The sequence below is a fragment of the Xiphias gladius genome, chromosome 5, assembly GCF_016859285.1.
Source record: "Xiphias gladius isolate SHS-SW01 ecotype Sanya breed wild chromosome 5, ASM1685928v1, whole genome shotgun sequence".
Lineage (NCBI taxonomy): Eukaryota > Metazoa > Chordata > Actinopteri > Istiophoriformes > Xiphiidae > Xiphias > Xiphias gladius.
In genome coordinates this window covers 7,849,517-7,860,893 of record NC_053404.1, presented here as the reverse complement: position 1 = coordinate 7,860,893, position 11,377 = coordinate 7,849,517, and the positions used below count along the sequence as shown (strand labels likewise).

The window sequence follows — 11,377 nt, the reverse complement described above, 5'->3', positions numbered from 1 at the left end:
AGAAGGAAGGAATATGTAACCTTTGCATATCCTTTAAATATAAATATTCAAGAATATTATTTAATTTTGCCAATACCCCATTTTATTTGATCTAAGTTGTAATCGTATTTTCCATCTAGTGCCAACATTTTTTGTGGACAAAAGATTAACATGCAAAAACAGATGGAACACCCCATCCGTTGCTCTGTGTTTTTGTGTTTGTTCTTTGTGCAGGGTATATAACAGGTCTAATGTCATCAAGTGCTATCGTAAGGTTTTATGTGTATTCCAGAGTGTGGAGGTTACCTGACTGGCCCCGCAGGTTCCTTCAATTATCCCAACTCTCCAGGTCATGATGAATATGATCACCATGTCAGTTGTGCCTGGGTGATCCGCATTGACCCAAACAAGGTCAGTTGCAGACTCTCCTACTTAGGTAGAAGAGATTTTCCTGTCATTTGTTTACTTTTTCCTCTGTAATCTCATTCTGAACAGGTAATGTACAGTTGGCTTGTTTGAACTTTTCAGCTAACAAAATAATCTTCTGTAAAGGATTTCTCAATTATACAAATGAATCCTCCCTCAGTGTCACTGTGTAGGTCTGATATCCAAGGAACATTTTTAAAAATTATTTATCAGCCTTTTTCATTCCTTCATTCAGTACAGTAATAGGACCATAAAACAAGGTCCATAAGACATCCTCTGCATGGATTAGGATGTTATAAGCATTGCTGGGATCACATTACTTTTCCCAGTATCACAGCACTGGAAGCATCTCATCTAGCAATCAGGGAGCAACATTATAAATGCTAAGGAATCTTTCTTCTGTTCAGCAGATGCCTTTTAAGCTCTGGTTTGGTCTTCAAAAGCTTCTTAAGAAAATACCTGTCTCTACAGTTAATGTTTGCAAAACTTTGTATGCTGGACAGGTAGTATACAGTCACTTAACCAGTGCTTTCGTTTGCTGAAAACTGCTGCTTGCTGCATAGAAAAGGGGCTGCTGAGAGTAAATGTTGGTAGTTTAATACCAAAACAACAAGCTAAAAGTGAAAGAGAGAAATTAGCATCATTAGCATTAGTGGTTATATTTCAAATGTGGCAAATTGAGAGAGATCCTTTGAATTCTGTGTCCTCTCTCTTTTAGATTCTGCGTATTACCTTTCCTTTCTTTCATCTGGAGAGCAGCACCAACTGCAACTTTGACTTCCTTCAGATTCATGATGGGGACAGTGCTTCTGCTTACATAATTGGAAAATACTGTGGCCAAAATAACCCACCAGAGTTCTACAGCTCCCACAATTCCCTATATTTCTGGTTTCGCTCTGACCACTCTGTCAGTGGTGGTGGCTTCACAGTTGCTTGGCAGTCTCGGGACCCAGGTAGGGAGTTTCATTTGTTTTGGTTTGAACAATTAGTAATCCTTAATAAGTCTTAAAAATACTCAAATTTGATTTTAATTGTTTAAGGTTTTAAAATATCTGAAAATGTCTTATTTTTAATTATGAAAGGTCTAAAATTTTGAAAAAAATATTTAGATTGAGTGACACACGAAAGCATACTTTATCAAATTTACCTATATAGCTTTTTTCTTTTTACATTTTCTTCTCTATTATGTCTTACATTCATGGACAAACAACAAGTCCCACAGACACACATATACTGTACATCTTCAGAAAGTATTCAGACCCCTTCACTTTTTGCACACTTTATTGTGTTAATGATTCAATTTTAAATGGATACATTTGCCATTTTTTTCCCCATTAGTCTACACTCAGTCACCCATAATGACTAAGTGAAAATGTGAAAAACATGATGAAATCAAAAGCTGAAATCTCTCATTTACAAAAGTATTCAGGACCTTTGCTGTGGTACTCCATTGTGGTCAGGTGCATTCTGTTTGCTTTGATTATCTTTGAGATGTGCCTAGAACTTGACTGGAATCCACCTGTGGTAAAATTTATTGATTGCACATAGTTTAAAAAGGCATACACCTAAGGTCAAACCTAAGGTCCAAAAATTCAAACTGCATGTCAGGACAAAAATCAAGCCATGAAGTCCATGAAACTCTCTGTAGACCTCTGCAATAAAACTTTGTTCCCAGTGGCTTCAATAATTGGGAAATGGAAGAAGTTTAGAACCACCAGGACTCTTCCTAGAGTTGGCCATCTGGCCAAACTGAATAACCGGCCAGGAAGGGCTTTGGTCAGGGAGGTGACCAAGAGCCCAACAGTCACTCTAACAGAGCTTCAGAATTCCTATGCAGGGATGGGAGAACCTGCTACAAGGATGACCATCTCAGCATCAGCAAAACTCAGCGACAGCATGTCTTCGTACCCCAGTGGAGCTGTGACAGTAGAGAAATAGCTGGCCCAAAATATAGTGGTATGTGTGAAGGAAATTGGGGTGGCCAGACTTTAGCTTATGGTGGCCATAGCCACCTCTAGCCACCGCTGTTATCAGTGTAGTTCCATCTGAACAATAAACATGATAGTAACCTTAAACACAAGATAACGGTACTTTTTGACATGTAAACCTCACTATGGCATACATATCTGCTCTCATGTGTTGAGAAAAATCAGAAAACAAAAGGAACCATCAGTTCTCTATGTAGATGGAGAAAATTTTTTCCATTTAACCAACAAAATTGATTCATTCAAAACCATATTTGCATAATGCAGTAATGTCAATATTCTGTCACAGCCAGACAGCAGCCTGCTACACAACACAAGAGCCACAGTCTATGAACAACAAGCCACATTAGCTTTCCTGCTAAAGTCTCCTTCTTATCTAAGAGTGCACTGCTAAAATCGGTTTTCAGGCTAAATATCTGCATTTAACAACATGTAAACGTCCCTGCAAATATCACTTTGGTCTGTTTGGTTGCTGCTTGGGTCCTTACTCTTCAATATCACTAACATCACAGTGCAACAATCAGTCGCAATATCAAAACCACTGTGTACATACTTTGATAAAGCCAGTTTTTTTTGGGGGGGGTTTAGATGAAAGATGAGCCCAGTGGTTCCAATTTTACTGTGTGCTACTGTGTGTTGCTCATTTTTTATATATGTATTCATTAAAGATATAGGGGTGGTAGCTGGAGCATTCTTTTAGATTTTAGAATGAGGGTTGCAATTATGGCAGATTGTGGTGTGGAATTTGAGAAACAAAAATGTGTCAGACAATGCCAGGATTTATCTATAGCTGTTCTAGTGAAAAATAATTAGTTTTAGTAGAATAGTAGACTTACAGTTTCAACTGTAAGAAATCATCATCTGGTTACGTGGCTTCATCCACAACACTGACAGTCCAGTGTTCAAGACTGTTGACTTTGAAGTCATACAAGAACACAAGAAAACTTAATAATTTTTCAATTTCTACTTCTTCAGGGAAATAAATAAATTAAGAGTTGCAGACAAGACTTGAACCTACAATATCTCTGTTACCAAAGCTGCAGTGTTTAAGCTTTAAAGCCAGGTTTGTTCATCTCTGCTGTAAATTTGTCTCTTTATACTTTAACAGGTCCAGGACAAAATTGAATATTGAATGATACAGACAACTGCTCCATACCTTCTTATTAACCAAATGAGACATCGGTTAATGTAATCAGTTACTCATTACATAGTACTCACTGAAAAAGTAATTCCATTGCTATACTAATTTCTCAGCAGCAAAAGTAATGTGTTACATTACATGTTATTTTATTTTCATTACTCAGCTGTCAGCCCAGTCAAAGGTACCTTTGAATAACTCCAAATCCAGCACACCCACACATGAGCTGGGTGGGTTGGGAAGTAATTCATTACTTAGTAAGGCAGGCATTACAGTAATGTGTTTACTTTTTTCAGTAATGACTAATGCAAGGGATTACAATATGAAATTCTGTAATTACATTATAGTTACTAATCCCTGTTACACTAAGTTACATTTAGGGGTCGACTTGTGGCTGTCTTACTGAAAGTTTGATGGCGGGTTGATATCAGTTTGGTCTCTTTGGCCCTGTTAGTGGGTGATCCGATCACAAGTGGACAGCTCTAAGTAGGTCATTCCACTGGCCCAGCAGTGAGATACTGTGCTAGTGGAAGTTATAAGAAATGTTTGCCGAGTTAGCAGAGCTTCATTAGCGGTTTTATTCTTAAACAAAAATAGGTCTAATCAATCAGATATGGAAATATTTTGCACTATTTGGTCAGCAAATTAGTTTTAATACTACAGGGGGGAATAGTACACACAGAAATATCCCCAATGAGCTGATAAGAGCTGCAGGTGACAGACTCTACCATGCTTTATGGCTTGCATGCTTGACCTTGCTGTGCATGCAATGGAAGAACACTCCCACTGTGCAATGGCTCAGCGCCACTACACGCATTTTTATGGAAAACTTTAATAGTGGTCAAGCTCACGTAGGCTTTTGAAGGACAAAATATGAAATAATTGTTCATCATTCCCTGAAATCTCCTTCTCATCTTAGTGTGTGGAGGTGAATTAACTGCTCCCTATGGTAACATTAACTCACCTGGTTACCCTGGAAACTACCCACCTAGTCGGGACTGCTATTGGACAGTAACAATGGAGACCAGCATGCTCATTACCTTTGCCTTTGGGACTCTCAGTCTGGAGCATCACCCAGACTGCAACTATGACTTCATAGAGGTGAGAAATGCTGCCATATATCTCAGTACCTTTTAAATTTGTTAAAATCAATAAACATCAATCAAAAAAAGGGTTTATTTGTAAAGTACTGTTCAATGCAAGGCTACTCGTGGTATCTATTTTAGTTTTAATGGATTTTTTTTATTTTTGAGTGTCACTTCGGACAATGCTTTTTTAACAATATTTCCTCGCCAAACCCAACAATTGCTTTACTTGAATGCCTATAAAGAGAAGGTGGCTTAGTGCTGAACCCAAAGTGCTGTGACACTGGCACAGTTGTTTCACATTTTTGCTACTATTTACTACTTTGTCAGGCTTGCGCACTGTATTCCACTAGTGACACCACCCTGTGCAACAAGCTTACAATGTAGCGCAACCCTAAAACTTCTTTCAAATTTTCTATTTATTGTCTTGTGCGGCCAAATGTTGTAGATCCGGGATGGCCTTCTACCTGACGACCAAGTTCTGGGGAAGTACTGCAGTACTGCATCACCTCCACCCCTGCAGACTACTGGTCCAACTGCATGGGTCCACTTCCACTCTGACTTCAGTGTCTCTGACCGAGGCTTCCACATTACATACACAACATCACCAAGTAAGAAACTGTGAATACAAAGTAAGACAGTATATATACTTTGTCACAATGTAACAAACTATGCAGCTGTCTCTAATGACATTTATTGCAAGATAATTCTTGACGTGAGGAGCAAGAGAGGTGGATAGGATAACTTGAGGCTATATTTGTGTCAGTGGTCTTGCCATCAACTTTCAAAAGAAATCAAGTGGTGTTAATTGTATGTTATTTTTATACTTCTTCAGACAATTGTTTTTAAAACAGTTAGACAATGTTTTGTCCAACAGAGAGAGAGGTCCAAATAGAAAACACTTTTCTCATCTGGCTTCCGCCTTTGACGTGATTGACAGTATTTGGTTTAATTACTGTAGTGAGAAGACCACTTCCCAACTTCTGTTAAGTGTTAAATAGTTTAAGCACTCTTACTTGAGAAACATGTACATTTGGCAGATTTTTCTCCATAACAAATCCAATAAAAATATAAAAGTGATAAAGACAGGATATTTGTGTGCAGACTTAATTTCAACAAAATTTAGAACAAAATAAATTAAGATGTTGAATTATGTTGAACTACAGCAAAGCTACCCTAGAGAAATCTAGTTTGGTTAACTCAAGCTCCTTAGAAAAAGTAGTTCAAACAAATTAACAAAAAAAAAAAGATCAAATTGACAATGTACATGTGATATTAAATTGTAACAAAATATAATGACATTGTCGCTGTGGGAACACTAAGCAATGCCTGCCCTAGCACATGCACTACACAAAGGTCATGTGTGTGGTGGTGGATGCCAGACAAATGCATTGTCTGGGCATGCCTTCACAGCAGCCAGGATGAAAGAAAAAGGGGACTGGCCTGGTCAAAGGTCCATTAAAGTAGAGAAGCAATGGTAAACTAAAAATAAAAATCATTTGTTTCCTTTTATGACCCAAACTTGTTTGTAGTCTCAGTAGTTAACTACACAAAAATTGAAAAAAAAGAAGTAATTTAACTACTGGAATCACTATGCAAATATGAATATAGTTGAACTACCAGCAAGCTATTGCAAAATGTAGTTAAACTACTAGTTTAATTACATGTAGTACACTACTCCCCAACACTGAGGTTAGTTCAGGAGGCAGTGTAATGATTTTGTTTTTGGGATTTGTTACTTATACTGTACATATTTTACAGCTGTAGCTTTAGCTGGACATGTAAATTTAAGCAGTTTGTTGGCCTTGTTAAATGAGTGCAACCTTCTCTCTCTGCTCAAATACATAAGCAGTCCAGTGCACAGCTTGTTGTCTAACTCATGGGGTGGTTGAAGCGATTTGGTGCAGGCTGCAAAGCTCTTCTTTTTCATATCTGATTTGTTAGAAGCTCATCTGGCTCAAACATACAGTTAATGGCTGTGAGATTCCTTTATTAAGTTTGCGCCATTTTTCTGATTTGCTTTACAACCTAAGCAACATAAATGTTTTGTTGTTTCAGGCTTTGAGATTGCTCTTCTTTAGTAGGGGTCCAGGCAAATATCAAATAAAGGTGGCAAATAGCACAAAATTTAGTAGGTAAATCTGGCATGAGCTGCAGATTTACCATGCAAATTTGAGGTAATTCACACCATAGGGGGCGCTGTAAAACATTTTTAATTAACTAATTTATACATATTTCAAATTTTACCATATTAGCTGTGCGCATCCACATTGAGCTCCAGATTCAGTTAGTCAGTTTCGGTGCAAATCAGCCAAAGCAACATTCTGTTATGTCACTGATGACATCACATTTTCTGTGGAACCATTATTTATGGCATTCATCTGTGTTCATTTTTTATTCACATCAAGTTACATGTAGAAAAGCTTTCTCGAAAACTGCTCATCCAAAAAATTTCATAGTTGACACTGCACTTCCTTGGGTCCTCAGCAATACACCCACAAAGTTTGAAGTTGATTGGATGAGTGGTTGTTGAGACAATTGAAATACAGACAGGCAGACACAGATTCCTCCATTTATAGTTATATACTTTTTTACTTAGAATCAGATAACACTGTTTAATATTTAATATAACTTCAGTTCCATGGTCTCCTGCCCCCATCTTGTGCCCTTTACGTTAGTGTCAGACACAGTGCGAGTTCAAAACCTGTAGTGGGATAATGGTAGCTTCTGCTTTTTTACTATACCCTGTTTGCTAGTGCAGCATGATAAATGTTGAAAAATGATGACTTAAAATCATTTTGAAATTAAATCCACCAATTTACGATACTGTATAGTCTAAATATTAGTATATCCAATATTGGTATGTATATATTTGCATTATATTTTGGATTATTATATCATTATTAACATAAATTTTCAAAATGTCACCTCAAGTAATCCTGAGCTTAGATGGGTAAGAGTAGAAGTTATCTAAACTCCCATACACACTTCATCACTCATTAATGAAATAAAGAGTGATTAATTGAGAGATTAAGAGAGTCCTTGTGGTTCAAAACTGGATCACATCCTGGCAGTGTGCACTGTCTGAGGTCTGCTGAGTCTGCCCAAGTGTACAAATGTGTTAAACTACCCGTTAAAGACCAATTTAGTGATGCTGATTGGGTGTCGATTGCTGTGGTTCAGTCAGCCTTCAGGTCCAACCCTGTTATACTTGCTTGCAAGCATAGTTTTATTTGCATCTAAAAGGAACACTGACACCCTCTGAACTTTTGTCAGAAAAGTCACAATAAACAATGGTGATTTTGCTGTTAATTTTTTGTGTAACTTCAAATGCTTTGTATAGTACATCACTTGTATACCTACATGTAGATATGGACGAAACGCAGTTCTACTTAAATTATAGTTTCAGTACCTTGCTCTTAGGAACAAAACCGGTAACAGCAAGCAATTGATCTCCTTTCCCTTGTTTTGTCCCTGCTTTATGTAGTTTGCTGCACAGGTAATATAACTCCTAACCCTTGTGTGTGTTGTTTCTTAGGTGACCCTGGTTGTGGTGGTACCTTCACTGACAGTGAGGGCATCATCACCTCTCCCAATTGGCCTAACGACTATGCCCACAACCGCCAGTGTATCTATTTGATCAGGTTGCCAGTCAGTGAGAAGGTGACCCTCAACTTCACTCATATGAACCTGGAGAATCACAGCAGCTGCACTTTTGACTATGTGGAGGTGCGATGTGTTTATGACTCACAGATATACACTGATTAGCCTCAACATTACAACCAGTTACTGTTTTTTGTTTTGGCTGATTGGTGTACACACACACACACACACACACACACACACACACACACACACACACATATATATATATATATATATATATATATATATATATATATATATATATATATATACATAACGAATGCAGATGTTTCCTTCACAGGTGCACTGCATGGTACAATTAACAAATTAAAATCCAGTCATTGCATGTACAAAAATGCTGAACAGGCCCAATTGATTCTGATTTTGTATCATGATGGCAAGAGGAAACCAAGTGACTTTGAAAGACACATCAATGCTGGGGCATGGATGGCAGGAGCTTCAGTCACAAAGACTACTCAACTGGCTAGTGTTTCCCTAGGAACCGTGACTAAAGTGACATTTGCATTTAGATCTATGGGAAAGACATCAGTAAATAGGGTTGGAAATTGTGGTTGACAGCGCACATATGATGACTGTGATGCTTGTGTATTAGTGCGATATGTAAGGAAAAACAGAAGCGCAAGTCTTCCTCAGGTGACAGAGAAAGTCAATGATGTTAGTACAAAAACATTGAAAGTGGTAACTGGTTTAATGCTGTGGCCGATAGGTGTATGCCCTGGTTTATTTCTTAGAATGTGCTTAAATAACGAATAATGAATACTGCAGCCTCACAACAGAATAAATCTAGACATAGCTATTTTGTATTGTCAAATACATTTTTAAAACATAATTTTTCCATGGATTAAGTTTACAGACCTGTCCTGTGTCCCACCTGTTGTTACGTTTTTGCTACTAAAATCCAATAAGGTTGGGGAAGATGCTGACTTACATAAAATAGGACTTAGATATTTAAGAAGCCTAGACATGGACTGCAACACACCCCAATGCCTTTTTAATATTTTATCAAGACAACCATCTTTCCCCACCTTTAACCAACAGTAGAGAGAACCATAAATCATGCTTTAGCTGGTGGAGCTGATATTGTAGGGAAATGAATGAAAGACGGTAGCAGTGAGCAGTTTGCAGATGTATTTAAAATGAAAGTTTCCTCATTAAGTTGATAAAGAAAAAAATAATTTGCCTGGCATTATATTGCCTACAAAAAATGTATTAGCTAATGCAAATTAGTTGTGTATTGGTCATAAAACAAGGCCTTTCATCATTACTGTCTCATTTAGAGCTAAGTAATAATTAATAATTCAGTTATCCCTCAAAATGTAAATCTGTTTTAACACCCTATGACCATCCCTGTGTACCTCCTTTCTGTTTTTCCTGTTACGACCGGCTCGCGGGCCCCAACATAGAAGGAAGACACACTGCCAAGTTAACCAAAATTAACCAATGTTTATTTAAATTAAGAGAGAGAAATAACCATGGAGTGTGAGGATCAGTGTCAGTGGTGTTGTGTAATGCATGGATGTGTTTGCTTAAGTAAGGCGCTTGTTGTAAGTGCAATACAAAAGATAAGGCAAACAAAAGATCACGCTGGGTATGTGTCTTGGAGACAGGTACAGAGAGAGACCCATAGGCAGGCGGGGTTAAAATAATCTTGCGGGACACTGGCTAGGTATTCCAGTTTACATTCATTCCTCTTCATTTACACCCAAAGGAAATCCAGCAACAACAAAAAGCAACACAGCACCACCAGGAAGAGGGCCTGGTAGTTTGAGTGCCAGGGTCCGAAAGGAACCCTGGCAATCAAACCAAAGATGGAGACAAACTAGGACAAAGCGCACACTACCGACCAAGCTAGAATCCTGCTGTGTGCACATCACTGTTAACAGGTAGGTAGCACCAGATTAAGACTGGGGGCAAAGGACCCACACAATCAACAATGAAATTTTCAAAGGTTGACCTACAGCTTGTATTGGACGGAGAGGAACCGGCTTCAGTATCTGGTTAGAGATACTGGTTAGCTGACATGTGTGACATGACTTTATATACGCAGACACATCCTTTTTCAGGCGGGGCCAAAAAAAAACCTCAAGATGCAGTCATATGTTTTCTGGACCCCGAGGTGGCCAGACTCATCATGGACAACCTTCAAACCCACACTATGAAACCTAGAGGGGACAACAACCTAATAAATAGGATTAACCACAAAACCCCTGAGGCACCCTCATTAACACCTGATTCTGCATGACCAAACAATGAGAATGATTTCTAACCTTCCCAGAAGGGCACACGCTGTCTAGCAGATCTCTCACGGAACCGTCCACACACGGCTCTTTCACCAGTTCACTATGGGAAACAGACCAAGGAACATCACTCAATGTCATATCACAGTGCTGCAGAATATCGCCATTCTCTGTGCACGGGCACACACCCGTGTCACAGCAGAGGCCCCAAACACATCAGGAAACCCTGTTTCATTCTCATCTGGCTCACCGGCGGAGGAACAGCAGCCCACACTCGGCTTTCTGCTATGTCAATACCCAAAATGCTTGCCTCACAATCCAAAAACAGAGCAGGGTGCAAGCCAATCTTGACTTCATCCTGGAAAGATCACAGTCCAAACTCATTCTGTGCTGTGGACAACTTTTAACCCCATCCCCCGTACAAGTATGAAGGAATCCACAAAAGTCTCATCAGAAAACGTTAACTCTGATGCTACAATTAATGAATCAAAAGCGCCTTTGTCACGCAATATGTTAATACTCACCGTCTTTATCACCAAAGAAACACTAGATCTAGACTTTAAAGAATAACATTCACTCCTCCAGCAACCTCGCTTGAGACAAAAATTACAGACGTTCGCGGCAGTTTTTTTTTTTTTTTTTTTGCTCCAGTCCTGCCTGTTGCATCTGACGTGAAAACCAGTTGCATACACACCGCCAGCGAAATTTTCTCTGTGTCCGCCACAACAGGTACCAGAATGCCCATTATCCCCACCATGGGTCACTCACTAAATGAAGTAGCAGTGTGCTCCGATACAGCAAAAGCAACTCATTTTGCTGCTCAAATGATAAACTACCAGGATTCACAATTAAATGCGGAAA

General features: G+C 38.7%; 1 protein-coding gene across 1 annotated transcript in view; it reads left to right on the top strand.

Annotated features, from left to right (window-relative positions):
* Positions 1-11,377, top strand: part of cubn (cubilin (intrinsic factor-cobalamin receptor)) — a 154,874-nt gene that overhangs the window by 25,231 nt on the left and 118,266 nt on the right. The window contains exons 13-17 of the mRNA XM_040126653.1: positions 272-390; positions 1,124-1,358; positions 4,448-4,629; positions 5,062-5,224; positions 8,152-8,342. Coding sequence (XP_039982587.1) covers positions 272-390; positions 1,124-1,358; positions 4,448-4,629; positions 5,062-5,224; positions 8,152-8,342 — 890 coding nt within the window. The remainder of the gene's footprint in view (positions 1-271; positions 391-1,123; positions 1,359-4,447; positions 4,630-5,061; positions 5,225-8,151; positions 8,343-11,377) is intronic.